Genomic DNA, 22213 nt, shown 5'->3' on the forward strand with positions numbered 1-22213 from the left:
GTTGAACATTGGTTTATTTGTATTCGTTGAGTGTATGATATATTTCACAGTTCCAATCGACAATCAAAGGTCACTAAATTGAAGTTCGTTTTCACTTTTACATTTTATGAATTATTAAAATAATAGTCGTTGGTCTTAAATAACACTACTACTAACAGTATCGTAAGCGCATGCTATATTAGGTAATTCATGAATATTACGTTTTGGACAATTAACATTATTATTATAAGAGTCGGTAATATGGAGAATTACCGGAAGGTTCAAATATAACATGTTTGACAGAGTTTCAGAGGAGAAAAAAATATTTTCATCTCAAGGATGGTACAGCTGAGAATGATGATTAGGTTATGCAGTGCTTGGCCTCTCGAATGTATTTAACATGGTCAAACCATTTTCCATAGAGGCTTGTTCATGCAAAACCAACTAATGCATGTTATAAGTGAAATGCTTTTAGACCGTCCTAAGAGTATAGTTTTAGCCTTAATACATGTTTTTCCCCCTTTAAACTTAATGTATTATGATGCAATTAATTTTGTTGGCTAGACGAGAGCTCTTCTTTTTTGACACTGATAAGTCGAACGTTGGTTTGCTGGTCTTCGCTCAGTGTATGATATATTTCACAGTTCCAATCAACAACCTAAGCTCACTAAATTGAAGCTCGCTTTCACTTTTACATTTTATGAACTACTAAAATAATAGTTGTTGGTCTTAAATAAAACTACTACTAACAGTATCGTAAGCGCATGCTATATTAGGAAATTCATGAATGTTGGGTTTTGGACAATTAACACTACTACTAGAAGAGTCGGTAAGATGTAGAATCACCATAAGGTTCAAATATAACATGTTTGACAGAGTTTCATAAGAGAGAAAAATATTTTCATCTCAAGGATCGTACATTTGCGAATGATGATTAGGTTATGCAGCCCTTGACCTCTCGTTTGTATTTAACGTGGTCAAACCATTTTCAATAGAGTTTTGTTGATGCAAAACCAACCGATGCATGTTATGAAATGCTTTTAGACTGTCCTAAGAGTATGGTTTTAACACTAATATATGATTTTTTCCCCTTGACCTTAATGTATTATGATGCAATTAATTTGGTTGGTTAGATGAGAGCTATTCTTTTTTTTATACTGTCAAGCATTGGTTTACTGGTCTTCGCTGAGTGTATGACATATTTCACAGTTCAAATCGACAACCTAAAGTCACTAAATTGAAGCTCATTTCCACTTTTACATTTTATGAACTATTAAAATAATAATCGTTGGTCTTAAATAACACTACTACTAACAGTATCATGAGCGCATGCTATATTAGGTAATTCATGAATATTGGGTTTTGGACAATTAACACTACTATTAGAAGAGTCGGTAAGATGAAAAATCACCGTAAGGTTCAAATATAAAATGTTTGACAGAGTTTCAAAAGAGAGAAAAACATTTTCATCTCAAGGATGGTATAGTTGAGAACGATGATTAGGTTATGCAGCCCTTGGCCTCTCGATTGTATTTAACATGTGCAAACTATTTTCCATATTAGTTTGTTGATGCAAAACCAACGGATGCATGTTATCAAGTGAAATGCTTTTAGACTGTCCTCAGAGTACGGTTTTAACCCTAATATATGTTTTTTTGCCATTCACCTTAATGAACTATGATGTAATTAATTTTGTTGGCTAGATAAAAGCTCGTCTTTTTTAACATTGATAAGTCAAAAGTTGATTTGCTGGTCTTGGTCTTCGCAGAATGTATGATATATTTCACAATTCCAATCGACAATGTAAGATCACTAAATTAAAGCTCATTTTCACTTTTACATTTTATGAACTACTAAAATAATAGTCGTTTTTCTTAAATAAAAATATTAGGTAATTCATAAATATTGGATGACAATTAACACTATTACTAGGAGAGTCGGTGAGATGAAAAATCACCGTAAGGTTCAAATATAACATGAATATTATACAGTAAGGAGAACGGATACCAGTGATTCAGAATACTTATAACATGCAAGATGAAAACTTGACAAAATAAATCCGAATGATTCCATCAATATATCTGTTAATTTCTTTTTTTGCTTTCTCACTTTTCCCCAGACGACGGGGGCCAGTAACTGATCATCAGATAACGTAGCTAAAACAAATAAATACAGAAAAAAGGAAAAATCTTTCCTCCTATACAAGAAATCGCCATTGGTATTCCCACTGCTTTAATTGAATTCTACTATGGTACAACGAACAACTTATCCACGCCCCTGCATCAACGGGTTCTAAACCACCTTATCACTTTTCCCCGTGAAGGTGAAGTTGACAACCAGCACAGATGCCCCGGCAGATAATATTTTATCACTCCTTCCTGAACTATGAAGGAAAAAATTTTAAAAAAAAAGTTGTATGTGCATCATTCATTGCGGATTGAATAATACTTATCCCAGAGAGTTTGTGATTTTGATATTTCATTCATAAGATTCTTGAACTTGACACTGCAATCTCCTCCACTGCAGAACGCAAATTCAAAAAAGATACACGCCTCTCAGATTAATACGTGGACAGAAGTGCAAAGAGAAACAGAAAGGAGGAAGAAAGAGCTTGGTTCACAAAGCACAAAATACAAACCTTATGCGGTTCAAGGATGCAATAGCTCGGAGTGCGCTTCGAATCATGTCTTCATTACGATCTACTTCTTGCTTGACTGCATCTTGCTTTGGCTTAAAATTGATAGTCTTTTGGAGAGGATCCACCAATGAATCTAACACTGAAAGGTGAAATCCAAGTTAGAAAACATAAATGCAAGATAGCAAGATCTTAATACTGTAATAGAGACAACATTAACCTGCCAAGACTGCAGAGGGGCACTTATCAGCTAGTTTTGAAAGTATCAAGTGGCAGGGCATTTTAACATCGTAATGATCTGAAAAACCCAAATTTGTATCATTAAAATTAGCACCAACAAAGAAAGAGGAAAAAAAAAGTAGGATACTCAACCCCGGGAACAATACAAATAAAATAAAGTATTCAACAAATTTAGTAAAAAGAAGACCAGTGCCATGAAGCTCCCGTTTTAAGTGGGGTGGATGGATCCGAATTTCCCTAAGTTTCAGTAGCAAATGTGCTATTTTTCCAATATATTAGTACACAAATCACCATCTAGTACAAATTTAACATCTTAACCTGGGCTAAAATGCTTGGAAAAATGGATAAAGGTAGGAGTTAACCTAAAGCAAATATCATGAAGAGTGTTACGAAGAAAAATAAAATAAATATAAAAATCTGAACTTAAAATATTAATATTAGATAAGTGAATCAGAACCATCAACCAACACATGTAATTACCAAGGATGGGAAAAAGATTATGTTTAATGCTCACCATCCAAACCAGATTTAAGATAAGGAACAATGAAAGATGAGGGGTTCACTTGATCAAGACAACTGTCCAGCAATGTGTCTACACACTCGAAAGCTGCCTTCCTCAATTCAAGCCCATCATCCACAATATGCTTGAAAGGACCAAGATCAACTGTCCTTATTAGCTCTTGCTGTCAAAAATTCATTATAAAAATCAGACCACCTCCAGTAATACAAGATCTTCTATTTTGCTTAAGGCATCTCTGCCAGTAGACTCAAGCCATTACAAAATATATTAAAATTACTTTAAAAAGTTCATAGAATCACGGGGAAGATAAAGTCAGGTTTATATTGTAAAGACATATACCCAACAGAATTACTTGAAACAGAAATCAGGTTACCTTAACAATTGTTTGATCATAAAGAAGAGGTAACAGATTGGGAAGAAGCCCCTTGATTAGGTTCGGCTTATTGTGTGCAAATGTGCTTAGAGCCAAGACAGCAGCTCGCCTAACATGCTGTATCCCATAATAACAATCAGCTAAAATAAAGTTCCAACAAAATAACCATCTGCCAGTAAGCCGAAAATACACAAACAAAAAAAAGAAAATAGCACTTTGCATGTCTTTATCAACATTGAGTAAGGTGATTACAAACTGACCCTGTCATTATCCTTGATAAGCATAAGAAATGATGATATTTCAGGGTATATGATCTCATCTATCTTCTCAGGACGTTCAACTATAGAGTACTTCACAGCAATGACAACAGTAGCTCGAGTAAATGCAGCTGGGCTAGTTGTTCTTACCTATATAAATTTCCAAATATACAAACACAACCACCAAATTTAAAACAAGCAAGTCACAAGCATGAGTACAGGGCACCGATAGAAAATTCATATACCTTGAGTGCAGGAATGAGTTTTACAGGTTCAATAAGCGCAATTTTGCCCAGACACTCGGCCACTACATTGCGCACCCCCTCTTCATCACTTTCACAGTGGTTAAAGAGTAAATTAAGTATTTTCTCAACACTAGACTCTTGAAACTCTGCTTTATCTACAGATTGTCTCACAATTACCTGCTCGGTAGGGGCAAGAGAATAGCATATACATTACATAAGAGGAAGAAAACATAATAGCATCTATATTAAACATTAAAAAAAGAAATCACAGACAACCAGATAGTTTGTTCAAGGCAACACACCTCTTTCAAAGAATGGAGTAAGAGATATTGTTTCTTCTGCTGATTATCAATCTGATCCAAGATAAATGGCAAGTACTTGGGAAGATTACCAACAGCAATGTTACCAAGTGCGTACGAGGCAGCAGACTTGATCTCTTCGAAAGGAGATTGGAAAGACTCAATAACAATATTTTCTATATGTGCATGTGTGCTTAGATCCTTCCTTCTACCAATCTCCCCCAAACATAGAAGGGCAAGGTGCTGCTTAGCCTTTGAAAGGGAAAAGGCATAAATGATTAGTACATAGAGAAGGCGAGGAACAAAATGAAAGCCAAACTGTTACGGCAATGCATTTCATTTTTATTTCTGACAGAGAAAGTGTTAGGACTAGGTGATTCCACAATATATTCTAAAGATCTTCTGAAGATAGCCATAAATGATTAGAGTACATAGAGAAGGCGATAAAGCGAAGCGAAACTGTTGTGGCAATGCATTTCAATTTTATTTCCGACAGAGAAAGTGTTAGGACTAGGTGATTCCACAATATAGTCTAAAGATCTTCTGAAGATAGTCAAGATAAAATATTCTTACTATATACTTAAGATAGTCTAAAATTCTCTGAATATATTCTAAAAGAAAACAAAACCATAAAAAAATGCAAATGATGGGATAAAAAAGATAGCAGTCCAACATCCATTAGCAGTGAGATCAGATTAAATCGGAGCAGTCTGCGCCTGTGAAAGGCATTAAGGAGATGAATTATCAAGAAAATTTTCACTACACAGCAGAAATACTGGAGGGAAAGCTTACTGAGTTAGAATTGCAGTCATCCTTGAGAATGTCAGTAAGCATTTTCACTGTAGATGAACACTTCTGATCACCAGCAGCAAGGCATAGAACAGCCACACATTGAGCTATTGAATGCAATGCTTGTTTAGCAATGCCACCTGACTGTGGAGAAGGCTTGGCACAGGCAAGTAGTGACTCCAGCAAGGAATCAAAACTAGTGTTTGCAGAATAGACTAAAGAAGCAAAAAAGTTCTGTAAAGCCTGTAGTATTAAGCAAAAGAAAACCGTGAGCATGTATATATTTTATATTCATAAAAATTGGATCATGTTCAGTCACATGCATAAAACTTACCAGAAGTGCTTGCCCCTGCAGCAATGAGCTTTTAATTATCGTAAGAGCTTGAGGAAGAACTTTGTTTCTAACAGCCAATCCAACACTTTGACTTGACCTCTTGTCACCCATTAATGTGCAGCAGAGTTCCAGGGCAAGAGCCGTCATATGCAAGTCAGAATCACTAAAACACAAGCAACAAAAATAAGGGAAAAAAAAAGCTGCAATCCACATCACCTATGCCAATGTACTGAGAGTAGATTAGTAAGACGAACCTAATCAATCCTGACAGTTCTACAATAATAACTTCATAAGCAGGCAAAACAATCTTATCACCATAAGCAACTATGAGTGAATTTAAGGTTCCCAAGGTTGCCTGCCTTAGTACACGATTGGCCTGTTAGCAAACCAGCAAAGCAAAGCTCAGAATATATCACCCCTTATGGTGGGAAACTCTCAGTAAGTTATAAGAAAATTTGACTTGAAAATCAAATAGAGTACAACCTGAAATTTCAATAAAATACATAAAAAGTTGATAAAAAGATTATTGTAAGATGAATTTACTTTTCGTAGGAATGCAGTCAACTCTGCTACTACATGCTCCAGAACACATGATAGATCCACCCGAAGTGGAGAAGCAGCAATGACAGCAAATGCCTGCACAAGAAATCCTGATCTTCAAGACAACTGCTACTCAAGCTCTAAGAAGCACCGATACTCCTTAAATTTTTTTTCCAACGTATCGGATACGCGTATCAGAAACGTATTGTTTGGTAATCTACATCCTGTATCATCGAATAACGTATCGAAAACGCGTATCGGTGCTTCATAGCTCAAGCTAACATGTAAGCATCTAGGAACGCAATATAAATATAGCCATCTAAAATACTTGCTTATACTCCGGATTAGGAGTCTTAGTTTTAATTACAAATCTAAAATAAATAACACCACTTATTAGACTGGAAAACTTAAACCAGGTTTGCCCAAGAGCAACACCAAATTGGAAGCTTGTTCTTCGATGACATGTAAAGAACCTTGGGATATCAGAGCCTCGCCGTCCCCCACTATCTCTTGTGGAATTTCTTAGCACAGGTAGGCTGGACCTGTTGCATCATCCACTCTTCAAGCCCAATGGGCTCTTGTGTGAGGGGGCGTGTTGAGATATATAGTCCCACATTGGTTGTATAAGCAACTAATGTGGAGTTTATAAGGCCTTGGGCACTCCCACCCTTTGAGCTAGCTTTTGGGGTGGTGTATCCCAAGGTTCTTTACAAATATAAAAGTGTAAATCAGTGGTCAGGGGTAGTTGATTTTAAAATCTCCTCAACCACACAAAAAATCCAAAAGAAAAATTCTCAAAATTAGAAACTGAACCTAACCACTAATCTAGTTAAAACAAAACCAATCTGGTTAATTTTGTTCAGATTCTTCTGCAGAATGGGTTTGTTTGGGTTTAAAACACCCCCAGTCTGAATCATATAAAGGAGGGAGGGGCAGCCAACAAAGAAAGTAAAGCATGGATAAAGTCCCAATATTTGGAATAAATTCTGATTATTTATGTTTAAAAAAGGAAGATACGAAACAAAGAGAGAACACCTTATTTCACTAATTTCACTAATTAGTTAATACTTAGAACTTAGAAGGGCTGTTGTATATGAAACTTAGACCTCTATTTGTACTAAAAATCATGACTAGCAAAAGAAGTTATACCCTTTACTTTGGGTATACTACAAGAAATCACTCTCTTAAACCTTATGACTTTCCTTGTTACTATACTGTTAACAGTTTTTCTACATCACAAGTCCGCAACAATTTTTAGAATTTTAAAGCATAAAATCCAACTGGCCAACCTTGACAGCCGTAAGTCGGGTTATCTCATTCCCCATCCGATCAACAAGCACAGGAAGGCATGCAGGTAATTCAGCATTTAGATGGTCGCCAAACGTTGACACAATGAGGCCCACACAGGAGATAGCACACTCCTTAACCTCCTGGAAAGGAAAAAGGATATTCATGATAAAAACATAAAAAGAATCCTTCTACAAAATAGCCTACTAACCTGATCCTGGTCTTGGTTTATTAAGCGTGACATAATGCCATTATATATGGGATGAATATACGGTCTGAAATCAAAACCAGAGCCCTACACCACAATGCCATTTTGATTATTAGAAATAGTTCTAACATTATTTCCCAGTCCAAAGAGGATATATACACACACCTCAATGTTTGGCCGCACAACACGAACAAGTTCTCCACATACCCTCAAGGCTTCTGCAGTGACCTTGTAATAACGCTCACCAACAGCTGATAGAACAGGAGCAGAAAGAGCCTACAAACAGAAACACAAATACAATTAAGCATGAAGTGCTGCCATATGTCATCCATATAGAATAACATAGAATACACATGTCACTGCCCTTACATCGAAGAGTAAACAGGCAAATTTAAACTAATAAAGTGGGTCAAGGAACCACTACAAGTAAAGGCTTATGCTACTAAGGATCAAGGAAAATGATTTTATAACTGACACAACCCCTCACATGAAACCCACTGAGCTTAAAATATGGAGAAAGATGAGACTTAGAACTACATAAACATGACATGTCCAAGTCAGTAAGACTGGACATGGCAAAGATTAAACTGTAGGCCACACAGTCAACTAACTTATGACACCATGTCAAAGAAACAATTAAACCAAAAGCTTGAACTATTAAATAAGTACCTAGAAATGGCTTTTACAAATTATAACTCCAGCAAGATGACCATTATACTCCATGCAAATTAGGTGAGATAAGAAGAAAAAGAAATAGTGAACTATAAACAATAAGTTATAACAAAAGAAAATAAAATTAAAACTCTGGTGAAGATGAGAGGGAATTACAATAAGTATTTAAAAAGAATAGGTAACAATTTCAAAGGAGCACATTTTGTAGGGACTTTTCTGAACTCAACCCAATCATTAAGATTTTGGGCATCATAGATTGGAAAATCAAGAAAAAAATCTACTTCTCTAAGACATCAATTTTACATTTTTACTATTTTTCCAATCTAAATTATGTTAAACAGAGTGACAAACATTCCAACCCACAAAATGATAACCTAAGGATATGAGTTTTTTAATTTTGATGGTGCATGGAGGAGGTTATTGGTACTAGATCACAAAGAAGAAAATTTAACAAGAAATTAAGAAAATGTTAGTATACTTATAATATCTTTCCTCATAATATATTTCATCCATTATGGCGCCCACATTGCCCATACAACACAAACGGTAAAATAAAACTTCACAAAAACCAATTCAAAGAGAAAATTAAACAAATACTCAATTACCTTGATATAAGGGTGGAAAACATCAGGAGAATGTGAAGACAATACCAATCTTGTAAATATTAGGGCTTCAATCTTCAAATTTGAGGTAGATGATTTGTCCTGAAAAGCAAAGTCAAAACAAAATAATCAGCAATAGCAGATACTAGATGAGATTAAGCAAAATTAAAACTCAACAATATCGCTTACATTTAATGCTTTTTCGATTCCAGGAATGAGTGACCCAATGTGGTCTGCAAGACAGTTGGGCAAGACAAGAACAAGTTCTTTCAAAACAGAAAAGGCACCAACCTGCACAGACAACTATGTTTAAAATCTGGTGAGACTTTAATCAATATCAACTTTTGGTAACCACTACCTTTGTCTTGATAGATTTCTCACGTAACTGCCTATTTATAGATTTGACAATCTTTGACACTTCTTGCTTTAACAACCATCGAGGACTGCATTGCATTGCATGTCAGTGATAAGCAGTCAAAAAAGCTACACCTTATGAGGTAATGGTAAAAATTGGGTTTAACTATAGCAAAAGCTGAAGTGGTAGACATAATGGAGGATCATATTGCTCATGATAAAGCCTATTAAACCAAATATTAATTGTGACAAAATCAATAATTTTAGAATTTGGATGCATATGCACCTGCAAATGCAGTTGTTATAGCTAAACAGTGAATATCAACTAACAAATGGAAAGAACCATGTTCAGATGTAAAATTTGTAAATTCTTATCTTTATAAAAGCAGCAATAAAGTTATATGTGCCGGTCAAAACAGAAGTGCTTTAAGATAACAGTTGTCATAGGGTACAAATCTAAAGGAGGCTACCTGGGTCTTCTAGAAAATATTGACTTTAGATTTTACAAACATATACAAGCATATTGTTCAATAGTGCATCGTAAGTTTTAAATATGCCTAGAAGTGGAAAATTAATTCATGTAGAAATCATCCACATCCACTCACTGCATCAAGTTTCCAACATCAAAAGAAATAGAAATAAAATTAGATAGAAAGTTATTTGGCACTAGGAAAATGTTAGGAAATCACCTATTATCAAGGTTTATATAGGAAACACAAAGGAAACCACAGAGAATTGAATGATTAATGCAACAGATTGCACCAGAGGCAATCATGGGGAATTGAGTGATTTGTGTAACCTCCTTCCAGTAAGGTAACCATGGGGAATCTGGAGAGGAAGCTGACCTGTGTGGCTATAAGAAAGAAGAAAGGCAGAGGCGAGGCAGGAAAAATTAAGTAGAATATAGTGAGGGAGAGTGTAGGGTCTCTCGAATACCCTGTGGTATCTTACAATTCAGTCTTTTCCAATTATTGTAATTCTATCACCCTGGTACTGGTAGAATACTGGTATCAGCATTACTAGAGGAATAATATGGTGGATTTACCCCAACTAAGGGTGTTTTGATTCAGTTTGTAACATAAAACATAAGCCACTTGCCTCATTTCATTTGCATCAATCTGCCCATCTGTGACATTTCCAGTTTGACGTAAGAGCTCAATGAAAGTATTAAATACATCCATCTGCAAACATATCTACATCAGAAAAGCAGCCTTGAGTTGTAAATGACTAAAAATAAAATATTTATTTTGGCCTACCTTGACATTTTCTTCTCTCTCTTTGAATCTGTCAACCAGTTTAGGACAAGCCTAAAAGACAGAAAGTTTAAAGTTAGGCAGTCATGACAGCGAGCAGCTATATACACAAACATGTAAACAGTTTTTTTTTTTTTAATAAGAAAAAAGTACCATCAAAGTATGTGGATGCGATCAAGGATACGTATGATGGTGCTACTACATGTGTGAAAACTTGTAATGGAACATCAAGTTATTTTCCTATCACGATAGGTGTACACCAAGGTTCTGCTTTAAGTCCTTACCTTTTTGCCTTAGTTATGGATGAACTAACAAAAGATATTCAAGAGAAAGTGTCATAATGTATGCTTTTTCCAGATGATATTGTGCTTATTGATAAGACCAAAAGGTTGGTGTTAATAGAAAACTAAAATTGTGGAGAAGCACGTAAAGGATTAATGTTAAGCCCGAGCAAGACTGAGCATATGAAGTGTGTTTTCTCTAGTTGGAGATGGAGATCAAGATTTCATGCATCTGCTTGGACAAGACAAGAGGTACTCAAGAAAGATGCTTTTAGATATCTGAGATCAATTTTGTAAAAAGGTGGAGAGATTGATGAGGATGTAAATCATAGAATCAAAGCAGGGTGAATGAAATAACATAGTCAACAGGGTTTTTGTGTGATCGCAAAATCCCCTTAGGCTAAAAGAAAAATTCTATAGAACAGCAGTAGGGCCTGCAATGTTATATGGAGCTGAATGTTGGCCAGCACATAGGCAACATGAGCATAAAATGATAGTAGCGGAAATGAGGATGTTAAGGTGGATGTATGGTCATACGAGGATGGATAAAATGATGGATAAAATAAGAAATGAAGATATTCGACGAAAGGTAAGAGTAGTACCGGTAGCTGAAAAGATGAGAGAACATAGATTGAGGTGGTTTGGGCACGTAATGAGAAGACCCCTAGATGCTCTTGTATTTCTTTCCTTCTTTTCTTTTACTTCTTTTTTTCTTACTTATTTATTCATGTATTTTTCTTTTTCTTTGTTTTACTCTCTCTCTCTCTCTCTTTTTCCCTCTATTTCTTTATTTTTATTTTTACTTTCTTATTCTTTGTTGTCCCCTTATATATCTTTATTTTCATTTTATTTTAATTTCTTTTTCTTTTTCATTGTTTACTGCTATTTTTATATGGATAATGTTTTTTTTTTTGTGTGTGTGTGTATATATATTATGTTTTTATCTTTTTTCCTCAATCTTTTTATACTATTCATTTGGGTTTATCTACCACCGACCCCAACTAGTTTGGGATAAAGGTGGTGTTGATGTTGATGTTGGATAAAAGAAATTTTATTAGCAGGAAATAAGTATGACAAAATACGTCATCAAAAGTAAGCTGAATTTTTACCCAATACCCAGAAAGATAAAATGATACAAGTACAGTAATATCGCAAAAAATAAAGAGAACAATTATTTATAAGCTCTGAATTAGATATTGAGAGAAAAGTTACCTCTTCATACAGCTTTGAAAGCATCTCGGGACGAGAAACAATCAATGCTGCTAAGCATTTAGCTGCTGCTCTGCGAACTTTCCAGCTGACATCTTCATCATCTGTATATTCATTTGCACTCTCACTGCAAAAGAAAATAGCATCTTTGGCATGATTAACAAGAAGAATATCATGCAAATAAGAATCCCATGCTGGCAGCCAAGTGAACCAAAAAGCACATACTCATCCTCCTCCTCTTCATGACCTTCATCATCGGTATCCTCCTCCATGTTGTCAGTGAAGTTTGGGTCATAACTTAGATATTCTAACGTCAGATGAAGAATTTCATCACAATAAACTGAAATATCCCTTGGACACCTTAGGAGAAAGCTTTCCAGAGCCTAAGGTAAAATTTTAATATCATTGAGTAGATGAATGACAGTATAGCGGACACACACACACACACACACAAACTCTTCATAGTTCAAATGCTACTGATAATAAGCAAATACAGCACCTGCAAGCTGTACTCACGAAGCTCTTCATCATTTTCTGAGGCATTAGTACAGTAATTAATTAGCACTGGAACTGTGTCTCCAAGATGAGGCCCAAATCGGTAGCCAACAGCTCGACTGAAGCACCAATTAGTTCAAACTCGTTAGTAACAAGAAAATGGTTTCTTTTTCAGCATACCCTTAAAAAAGGGAAAAAGAAAAGAACTGAAGCAAGTGGGCGAAAATAATGTGAAAAAAGTGCTAACCTTAAAGCACCAATCATCTGTATATTTGTACGGGTCATTTCAGACTTGGCAACTTTATTTTTCAAGTTAGTAACAACTTCAACTGTTGCCTTTGCCAACAAATCATCTGACAAGCTTGAAGAAAGAGATGCTGAAGAGATGAAAAAGTAGAATACAGGGTTGTTTTCAGTGACAACGTTTTCAACCAAATTAAAAAAGTAGCCACTTCAGGATTGAAAACAGCTTGCTTCAAGGTATTTTAATTTGTGATTAGTAATTGCATGTATTACCAATCACTTGGTGTTCCACTCTAAAACAACAAAAAAATGTCTGAAATTCATAAATTTATGTGGAGGTCATCATCAGTTATCTTTCTGTTCTTATTATTATGTTTCTAATGATTTTCCTCATAACAAAATACTGGCTTTGCCAATTCAAAAATAGAAAACATCAATTATTTGAAAAACTTTCTATATAAGGAAAGTTGCAAGTAAGAAAATTTATAATTATAATATAATTTTAAATATCGGAGACATGAAGGATTAATATCAACATTCATGGTCAAAGTTACCCAAATGCTAGTTACCATGAAAATCTTAATTACTTTTCAAATATCAACAGGTTCAAATCAGAATATAGAAAAATCCAGATGGTTAAACTTGAGTAAGATTTTGCTCAAAAGAAAAATAATTTCTACAACAAGATTTTTAACCAAGGTGGAGGGCAAAAAATTTATAACACTCAAACTGCATAAAGCAAAATCAACTCTCCACTAATAAACAATTCTTTTTATGGAAAATAAAAGCCCACAAATTTAATTTTGTATTACCAATGCATGCCACAGTCCTCTTGCGCACACTAGCTTGATTAGAACTCAACTGAGAAAGTAGGGAACTTAATAATAACTCATGGTCAGCTGCCATTAGATTCCCAAATTTATGAAGTACATCACATAAAATATCCAGACATTCACATTTAATCTCTGTGCCCATTCCCTGTAGATGAAAAAAGGACATTCAGTCACTTAGAAAAGATAAATAAAGAGTTTATGATTAACACTTAAGCACAGGAAGGGGACCAAGCTAAGGAATTTCAAAAATGATAAGTAAACAAGAGCAGTCATAGTCTTGATGCCATTAAGATGATCTCTATGTCACGAAGAATTCTATAAGCCCATGGACCAATGGGCCTATGTAGACCCCAAAACCAAAAGGCCCAGACTCAATGCTAAAAATCAATCTAATCCCTTTTTTGTCTCACGACTCACAAGTCACGCACGAGAAGAAAACAATAGGGTTCTCAAAGCATGCATAGCTCATATTGCACCATAGGGATATGGGGCTTACTGGACCAAAAGTTATAAACTGAAAAATCAACCCAGTTTACCTGCAGATATTAATATTGGAGCAAATAACCCTTAATTAACATTTTGCCAACAAACCCTATGTCTTAGTGAGAAATAGATTCGTAACATTAAAAATATAAGTAAGCAAAGAAAGAAAAACCTTATTTACCATGGGTAGCAGGGATGTGCAAATGAATAAGAAATGTGCCATGTTATGCCTATAAATTAGTAAATGAAAAGGGTTTCGTACAAGTCTTTCAGAAATCTAAATCTAAAATATGTAAAATGCAAGTGAAAGATATTGAAAATTTCATATAATTCTTGTCTTCTTGAAAAGGTATATAACAGATGAAAAGCCACTAAGTACGAATTAAATAATCTACATCACTTGATACACTACATGTTTACAGAGGGATATAGATCAGAGACAATGAAAGTTAATGAAGGTGGCATCAGCCTGAAATAACCACAGATGGGTTGTTAAGTTTCATGGAATGTAGTTTTTAAGCAAAATTAAGAACTTACGGGGCCAGTAATTCCTTTTATCAATTGCGGTGAGAGAGAACGAAGAATAGATTGTGCAAGAGACTGAGTAGAAACTTCAGCAACAACTGTCTTCAAAGCTATGCTAGCTATGTCACGATGCTGATCCTTCCCATTTAGCAGTTTGTCACATAGTTTACCGGTCATTTCCACAATCCTTGCCTCGCTCACCTTCCTCACTAATGGAGCAAGACTGCAATTTTTAATCAAAAAATAATAAATAAATTATAAACTGATACTTTTTTCTTTGTTATTTCATTTTCTCGTGGCAACTTGAATGCACTCTAATATAAGAGGAACTCCTATGGACAAATCATTATCAGCAATACTTAACAGGCTGACTTTTTATTACGCGAAGTTATCTCAACTGAAGGAAACAATTTTAGCTTACAGAAGAACAAAAAATATATATATAAGAAATAGAAGAAGGAGCAAGAGACTCCACTGTAAGATTATATTGCATGACTAAAAGCTCTAAACTTCCAAAATCCTAAACAATGCAATTTTTTTTGTATCCAAGTCAGTTTAATCCGGTTTGAGCACTATCGGGCCCATATTAGGATGGCTCTCACAGCACCATTTTCTCCATTCTCAAGATTCGAACTTGAGACTTCTATAAAAAGGAACAAGCTCTTTTCCACTTGAACCAATGATTGTTGGTAAACAATGCATTTTTAAATTATGCATAAATATCATTTAAAAGCAATGTTATACTTATTATAGCTAACCGTAGAAGACTAAGGAACACTGCTTCAAATATCATACATACGCACAGAAGTAAAATAGTCCATGTATGAGTGACCACAGAGAAATGCTGTACCATTTCACAGCCAATCCAGAAACATCGCCAGCTGCATCATCAAGCTGTTGTATGATGATGTTTGTCAATTTTATCTCTAGATCAGCATCGGCCTTAAATGTCTCTTTGCTCAACTCATTTAGCAAATCAGATGTGGCCATATATCTGTAGTCTTTATCTTTTCCAGTCATCTGTGAGAAAACGAGAAGAAATTTGAAAGCATTATGGCACAAGTCAATTAATACATATATGAGATACCATATATCTACTGGCATAAGCAGCCATAATACATCGGTACATGCACAAATACACCTATATATATATATATATATATATATATATATATATATATATATATATAAAATAATAATAATAATAATCATAATCATACCTTTTCAAGTATGCCAGTCAAAGCTAAATTGGCCATATCTGCACCGGTATATGACTAATGTCAAATCGCACCAAAAAGCAGCAATCTGAAGTAACGAAAAAACATAGTTGAAAAAAAAAAATCAGATATGCGAATACTTTATTTGAACTGACAATTTATAAGCATAAAGCAACGCTACGATATCAAGGCTATAGCACTTGAAAACCTGATTCTTTTGAATTACAAAATGATCGAATCTAAAATGATAATGGGAAGGATAGCATGCAAGAAGACAAATAAAGTGGGAAATGGAAGGGGAACCCTAACAGGAGTGAGTTGAGAACAAAGAAAGTGGCGATGGCTTGGAATTTGAAAGCGATGCACGTGCACCTAAAACTACTGCACCCCTCCTCCTTCTCCTTCTTCTCCTTCTCTCCAATTGCAATAACCTCACTGTCTCACTCTATACCCTCCTCTCTCCTCGTCAGAGAGGCTTTAAATTAAACTTTATAAACCCTATTCATTTCTACTTATTATATTATATTAAATCACCTTCTCATATTATATCATAAGAAAAATTCCAAAAAATATTCCTACAAGTTTTTCTCAAAATCACTTAACTCTCTCTTCAAAAAATTTATCATTTATTCCCCTACTTGAAATTTCTTTATCACTTACTCTTAGTTTAATTTTTCATCCAAAATTTTGTTAACAAAGTTAAATTTTTTTAAAAGGTACCAAAACTATCCTTAATAAAAAAAAAAGAAAATCATAATTTTCTCACAAATGCAAGTTTAGACAAATTTACAACATGAATATAAATCAACGATTGAATCCTCCCTCTACTCTCAACGACACAAAAAAAAAAAAAATAGCTCCTTCTGCATGTTTGCTTGGTAATATCATATGATTAAGGGAAAAACAAGGCATATATGCTTTTCAGTTGCTGTGCAAACAAAATAAAGTGCGGCTCTGAATAAATTTATAAATTCATATAATAGCATAAAAGCTTATAACAGAAAAGAAAAGATCTAAATCTGCTAAGATGATGTCTCTTTAATAATTTTATTTGAACAATAACACCAACAATTGTGAGTGCGATGTTTAATAGCAATCATATTTGCATGAAACAATTTTAATAATTACTAATTCTAACAAGGCTATCTTAAAAGTTCGTCTAAAATTGCGTTTGTGAGGAAATTATGTTTTCCTTTTTCCTATTAAGGGTAATTTCGTATTTTGTAAAAAACTAACTCTCTGAACAAAATTTTTGATGAAAAATCAAATTAAGGGATAAGTGATAAAGAAATTTTAAGTAGGGAGATAAATGATTAAAAATTTCGGATAGGGGATAAGTGATTTTGAGAAAACTTGTAAGGGAATTTTTGAAGTTTTTCCTATATCATATCCTATATATTACATAGTATCTATTACAACAAATATAATAACTAAAAGTATATAAATATTAAATAAATAATAATAGTTTTACAACTTTGGTACAATTATAAATTATTTATTTATCATAGAAGTCAGATATCTTAGTTTGGTGTTATTATAAATATTTATTTATCGTTTCTAATTTCAGTTCATTTTATATAAATTCGAGAAAATATTATCATCAAATTCTATCTTAACAATATGGCTTGATGGTTAGTGAGAGATAGACTTAAAAATGAAAAAAAAAAAAAAAAAAAAAGTAACAGAAAAGAGAAGCTCTCATATCTGAATATTGAGATGAATTGATTAAAAATGAAAAAACTAACTGTTCTCAGATATTTAACAGTATATATATGAGCTGAAATACACGCTCCAATGAATAATCAAATCTAACTAAATCCTAACAACTTATCAATCATAACTAATCGACTAACTGCATAATAACAGAATTCCCATTCTGTATTCTCTCATGATTAGTTGCACGTGCATATATTGATGAGAGTCCATGTGAACAAACCAATGCTACTGAGTGTGATATGGGCCTTGGACTGGACTTTAAGTCGTTGGGCTTTGGCTGATGATCGGTGGACTTGGGCTGATGATCATTATACTGTGTTACCCCCCCCCCCCCACAAGATGGGCGTAGGATGTTAACAATGCCCAGCTTGGCAATCATGTGATGAAAAGAGGAGACTGACAATGCCTTAGTAAAGACATCAGCAAGTTGAGCGGAAGAGGAGACTGGCAACAAGTGAATCAAACCGGAGAGAACTTTTTCACGAGTGACATGACAATCCAATTCAATGTGCTTGGAGCGCTCATGAAACGTTGCATTGTGGGCCAAGTAAATTGCAGATCGATTGTCACAGAACACCGAAGCTGGTCGAAGCCATGGAAGGTGAAGGTCATGAAAGAGGAACTGCAACCATTGCAACTCACAAGATAAGGCTGCAAGAGCTCGATACTCTGCCTCCGAGGATGAGCGTGACACGGTGGACTGCTTTTTGGAGCGCCATGCAATCATAGAGGAACCGAGGAACACACAGAACCCTGTGATGGATCTGCGTGTGTCAGGGCAACACGCCCAGTCTGCGTCAGCAAAGGCACGCACATGAAGGTCATTTGCAGAAGAGAAAAACAAACCAGCACCGGGGGTGAGTTTGAGATAACGCAGGATGCGATGAGCAGCATTCAAATGATGATCGGTGGGATTGGAGACAAACTGGGAAATCTGTTGAATGGCAAAAGAAATGTCTGGTCGTGTTGTGGTCAAATATAATAAACGACCAACAAGACGACGATAAGGAGCTGCATCAGGTAAGGGAGTACCCTGAGAACGACTAAGTCTGATAGAGGGATCCATAGGAGACTTGGATGACTTAGAACCCAATAAGCCAGCATCAGAAATCAGTTCAAGAACATATTTGCGTTGGTTAAGAATTATGCCAGCTTTAGAGCGAGCAACCTCAAGTCCTAAAAAGTATCGCAAGCTGCCAAGATCCTTGATCTTGAATTGATTATCGAGATGAGACTTTACACGGTTGATTTCAGTAAGTGAATTCCCAGAAAGGATGATATCATCAACGTAAACCAGTAAAACCGTGAAAGAGTCAGTAGAAGTGAATGTAAACATTGAGTGATCAGCAGTACCTTGCTTGTAACCAAGGGAGAGAAGGGATGAGGAAAGCTTGGCATACCATTGCCTGCTAGCTTGTTTCAAACCGTAGAGAGACTTTCTGAGTTTGCAAACAAGATTAGAAGAACCAGCAGGAACAACAAGGCCTTGAGGGAGACACATGTAAACTTCCTCATGGAGATCACCATGCAAAAATGCATTGTTGACATCCAATTGTTCAAGATGCCATCCTTTAATTGCAGCAACGGCTAACAGGGTGCGGACAGAAGTGAGCTTGGCCACCGGTGAGAAAGTGTCAAAGTAATCTACCCCTTCCATTTGGGTGAATCCTTTGGCAACCAAACGCGCTTTGTAACGTTCCACCGAACCATCAGCAAGATACTTAATCTTGTAAACCCATTTGCATCCAATGGGATGTTTGCCAACAGGTAAATCAACCAACGACCAAGTGTCATTCCTAGAAAGAGCAGAAAATTCGACCTGCATAGCTTTAACCCAATGATCATGCTTAACAGCTTGTGAATAACAAGTAGGTTCAAAGTGTGTGCAGGAACTAAGACAAAAGTTTTTGTAAATTGGTGAACATGTGTCATAAGAAATAACAGAAGATAAAGGATGACAAGTAGAACTGGGGTTAGGCAAACCTGGTACCGATGGATCATGCTGAGTAACTGAAAGACTGTGGTGATAGTCCATTAGGTAGGTGGGTATGATACGTGTACGAGAGGATCGTCGAAGATGCTGTTCAGAAGAAGATGCAGCAGGCTCAACAAAAGGTACAACAGGTTGAGCTGGACCTGAAATAGGTGCTTCATCTGAGGATATAACAGATAAAGGAGGATTGGTCAAAATGGGAAAGTCAAAGTTGGGGAAAGTATTGAGGTCAGAAGGTAAGATATAGGAGTTGGGGGTATCGGGATTGTGTGAAGTGGAAAAAGGGAATTCATGTTCATAGAATATGACATGACGAGAGGTAAAAATGGCATGAGAATGGAGATCATAAAGCAAGAAACCTTTGATGCCATCTCTGTAACCAATGAAAACAGACTTTCTAGCCCTTGGGGAGAATTTAGTACGATTGCTTTTAAGGGTGGAGACATAGCATAAGCTACCAAACACACGAAGGTGGGTGAGGTTGGGTGGTTGTCCATGAAGCAATTCAAAAGGAGATTTGTTTTGTGTGATGGGTGAACAAATGCGGTTAATGAGATGGACAGAGTGTGTCACAGCATAACACCACAGATTCAATGGTAAAGAGGCTTGAAAGCACAATGCTCGTGCCACATTGAGCAAGTGACTATGTTTTCTTTCAACCTTAGCATTTTGTTGGGGCGTCTCCACACAACTAGTCTGATGTATTACACCTTTTTGCAAGAAGAAATCTTTCATAAGAAACTCAGTTCCATTATCACTGCGAAACACTTTAATAGTTGTGTTAAATTGATTCTCTACATAAGCAAAGAAATGGTGAATGTTTGCTCGAGTATCTGCCTTAGTTTTCATCAGGATTATCCAAGTGAAGCGTGAAAAATCGTCAACAATAGTCAAAAAGAATCTGTGACCATGTATGGTTTGCAAACCAAAAGGACCCCAAATGTCTGCATGGATTAGATCAAAAGGTTTCGTGCTTTTGCTCTGGCTGATGGGAAAAGGAAGGTGTTTTTGTTTAGCTAAATGGCAAGTGTCACAAGGATGTAGTTGATGTAATGGACTAATAAAAGAGTACTGAGAAGACATTTTATTCATAATTGCATCAGACACATGGCCTAAACGTCTGTGCCATAACAGTGTGGCATCTGTTACATGAGTGTGACTATTACACTTGTGGTCACTTATTCCTTGAACTGTATTTCCTTGGGCTGAGGTCTTGTCATGGACTATCACATACAAGCCGTTCAATTGCTCAGCAGAACCAATCGTCACCTTGGTTGAAATCTGTTTAATATAACAGAAGCGGTCAAAAAAGGTTAGGTAGCAGTTAAGAGAATTTACCAATTTGGTTACTGAAATTAAGTTTACATGAAAACTCGGTACGAAAAGGACATTTTGCAAAATGAGATTGGTTGACAAAATAACAGAACCTGAGAAATGAGACATAACTTGTAAACCATTAGGCAAGTTTATAGTTATTGGATTAATTTTTTGAAGAGAAGAAAAAGAAGAACTCATGAAACTGATATGATCCGTGGCACCAGTGTCAATGATCCACTGAGTGCGTGTTATACCTGGAAGACTTGTGTCAGTGTGAGAAACGTGTGTGACATTGGCTGAGTGTGTAGGTTGGGTTGTAACAGTACTAGGAACTGGACTTTGAAGTAGAGAAATGATGTGTTGATATTGTTCATGTGAAAGTTGTGGATGGACAGAAGCAATATCATTCTGTGAAGTAGGATCTGTTGAAGCATTCTCATTGAAATTTGCATTAGATGCATTGTTAGCAGTATGATTGTCTGAAATTCTGGAACGGTAGCCTGGAGGATAGCCGTGCAACTGATAGCAGGTCTCCACTGTGTGGTTCGATCTGCCACAGTGAGTGCAAACTCTATTGCCATAATTTCCTCTTCCTCCATTGTTCCTTCCACGTCCTCTACCTTACCTGCCTGAATTTTGAGTGAAATTTCTACGGCCTCCATTAGCAGTTGCATTATTATTGAAAGCAACAAAATTCTGATCGTTATTTGAAACTTCATTATGTGATTCTGAGTTGAACTGTCTTTCCTGTTGCACAACCATAGAAAAAACTCTATTGACATTCGGTAGTGGATCAATCATCATGATCTGTGACCGAACAGATGAGTATTGGTCATTAAGTCCTTTAAGAAAACGAATAACGTGATCTCTATCACGATAATCTCGTATCTTCAGCATTGCTCCACAGTCACAAGAAGGATCACATTCACACATAGGGAGAGGCTTTAGATTCTCAAGCTCATCCCACATCGTTTTGAGCTGAGTGAAAAATTCACTTACAGTGCGATTTCCTTGATAGATCTTATAGATTTCTTCCTGTAGATCTGACACGCGGAATATATCCGACTGAGAAAATCGATCTTTCAAGTCAAGCCAAGCATCTCTGGCACATTCAATCCATAATATGGATCTGGCAATTGAATCGGAGATGGATCTATGGATCCAAGCCATTACCATGGTGTTGCAACGTTGCCACTGGTTGTAAGTAGGATGATCAGTGGATGGAGGTTCGATTGATCCATCAATTAGAGCAATCTTGTTCTTCGAGAGTAGAGCTACGGTCATTCCTCTCGCCCAGGTATGGTAATTACTTCC

General features: G+C 35.8%; 1 protein-coding gene across 1 annotated transcript; it reads right to left on the bottom strand.

Annotated features, from left to right (window-relative positions):
- Positions 1-1889: 1889 nt before the first annotated feature.
- Positions 1890-16323, bottom strand: LOC133301621 (cullin-associated NEDD8-dissociated protein 1). The gene is made up of 29 exons (XM_061501267.1): positions 16183-16323; positions 15877-15961; positions 15507-15676; positions 14669-14879; positions 13628-13793; positions 12820-12949; positions 12577-12691; positions 12303-12460; positions 12081-12204; positions 10591-10641; positions 10433-10515; positions 9339-9423; positions 9170-9271; positions 8984-9082; positions 7872-7982; positions 7710-7793; positions 7501-7641; positions 6215-6307; positions 5926-6047; positions 5672-5834; positions 5341-5580; positions 4552-4800; positions 4250-4426; positions 4008-4154; positions 3748-3864; positions 3369-3537; positions 2835-2912; positions 2618-2756; positions 1890-2499 (listed from the first exon to the last, which is right to left on the bottom strand). The coding sequence occupies exons 2-29, from the start codon at positions 15910-15912 to the stop codon at positions 2403-2405; spliced, it is 3657 nt and encodes a 1218-aa protein (XP_061357251.1). The 5' UTR covers positions 15913-15961; positions 16183-16323; the 3' UTR covers positions 1890-2402.
- Between the last annotated feature and the right edge of the window lie 5890 nt (positions 16324-22213).

Source organism: Gastrolobium bilobum, unplaced genomic scaffold (genome assembly GCF_033153095.1).
Source record: "Gastrolobium bilobum isolate Gb01-03AN ecotype WA unplaced genomic scaffold, APGP_CSIRO_Gbil_v1 utg13393, whole genome shotgun sequence".
Taxonomy (NCBI): domain Eukaryota; kingdom Viridiplantae; phylum Streptophyta; class Magnoliopsida; order Fabales; family Fabaceae; genus Gastrolobium; species Gastrolobium bilobum.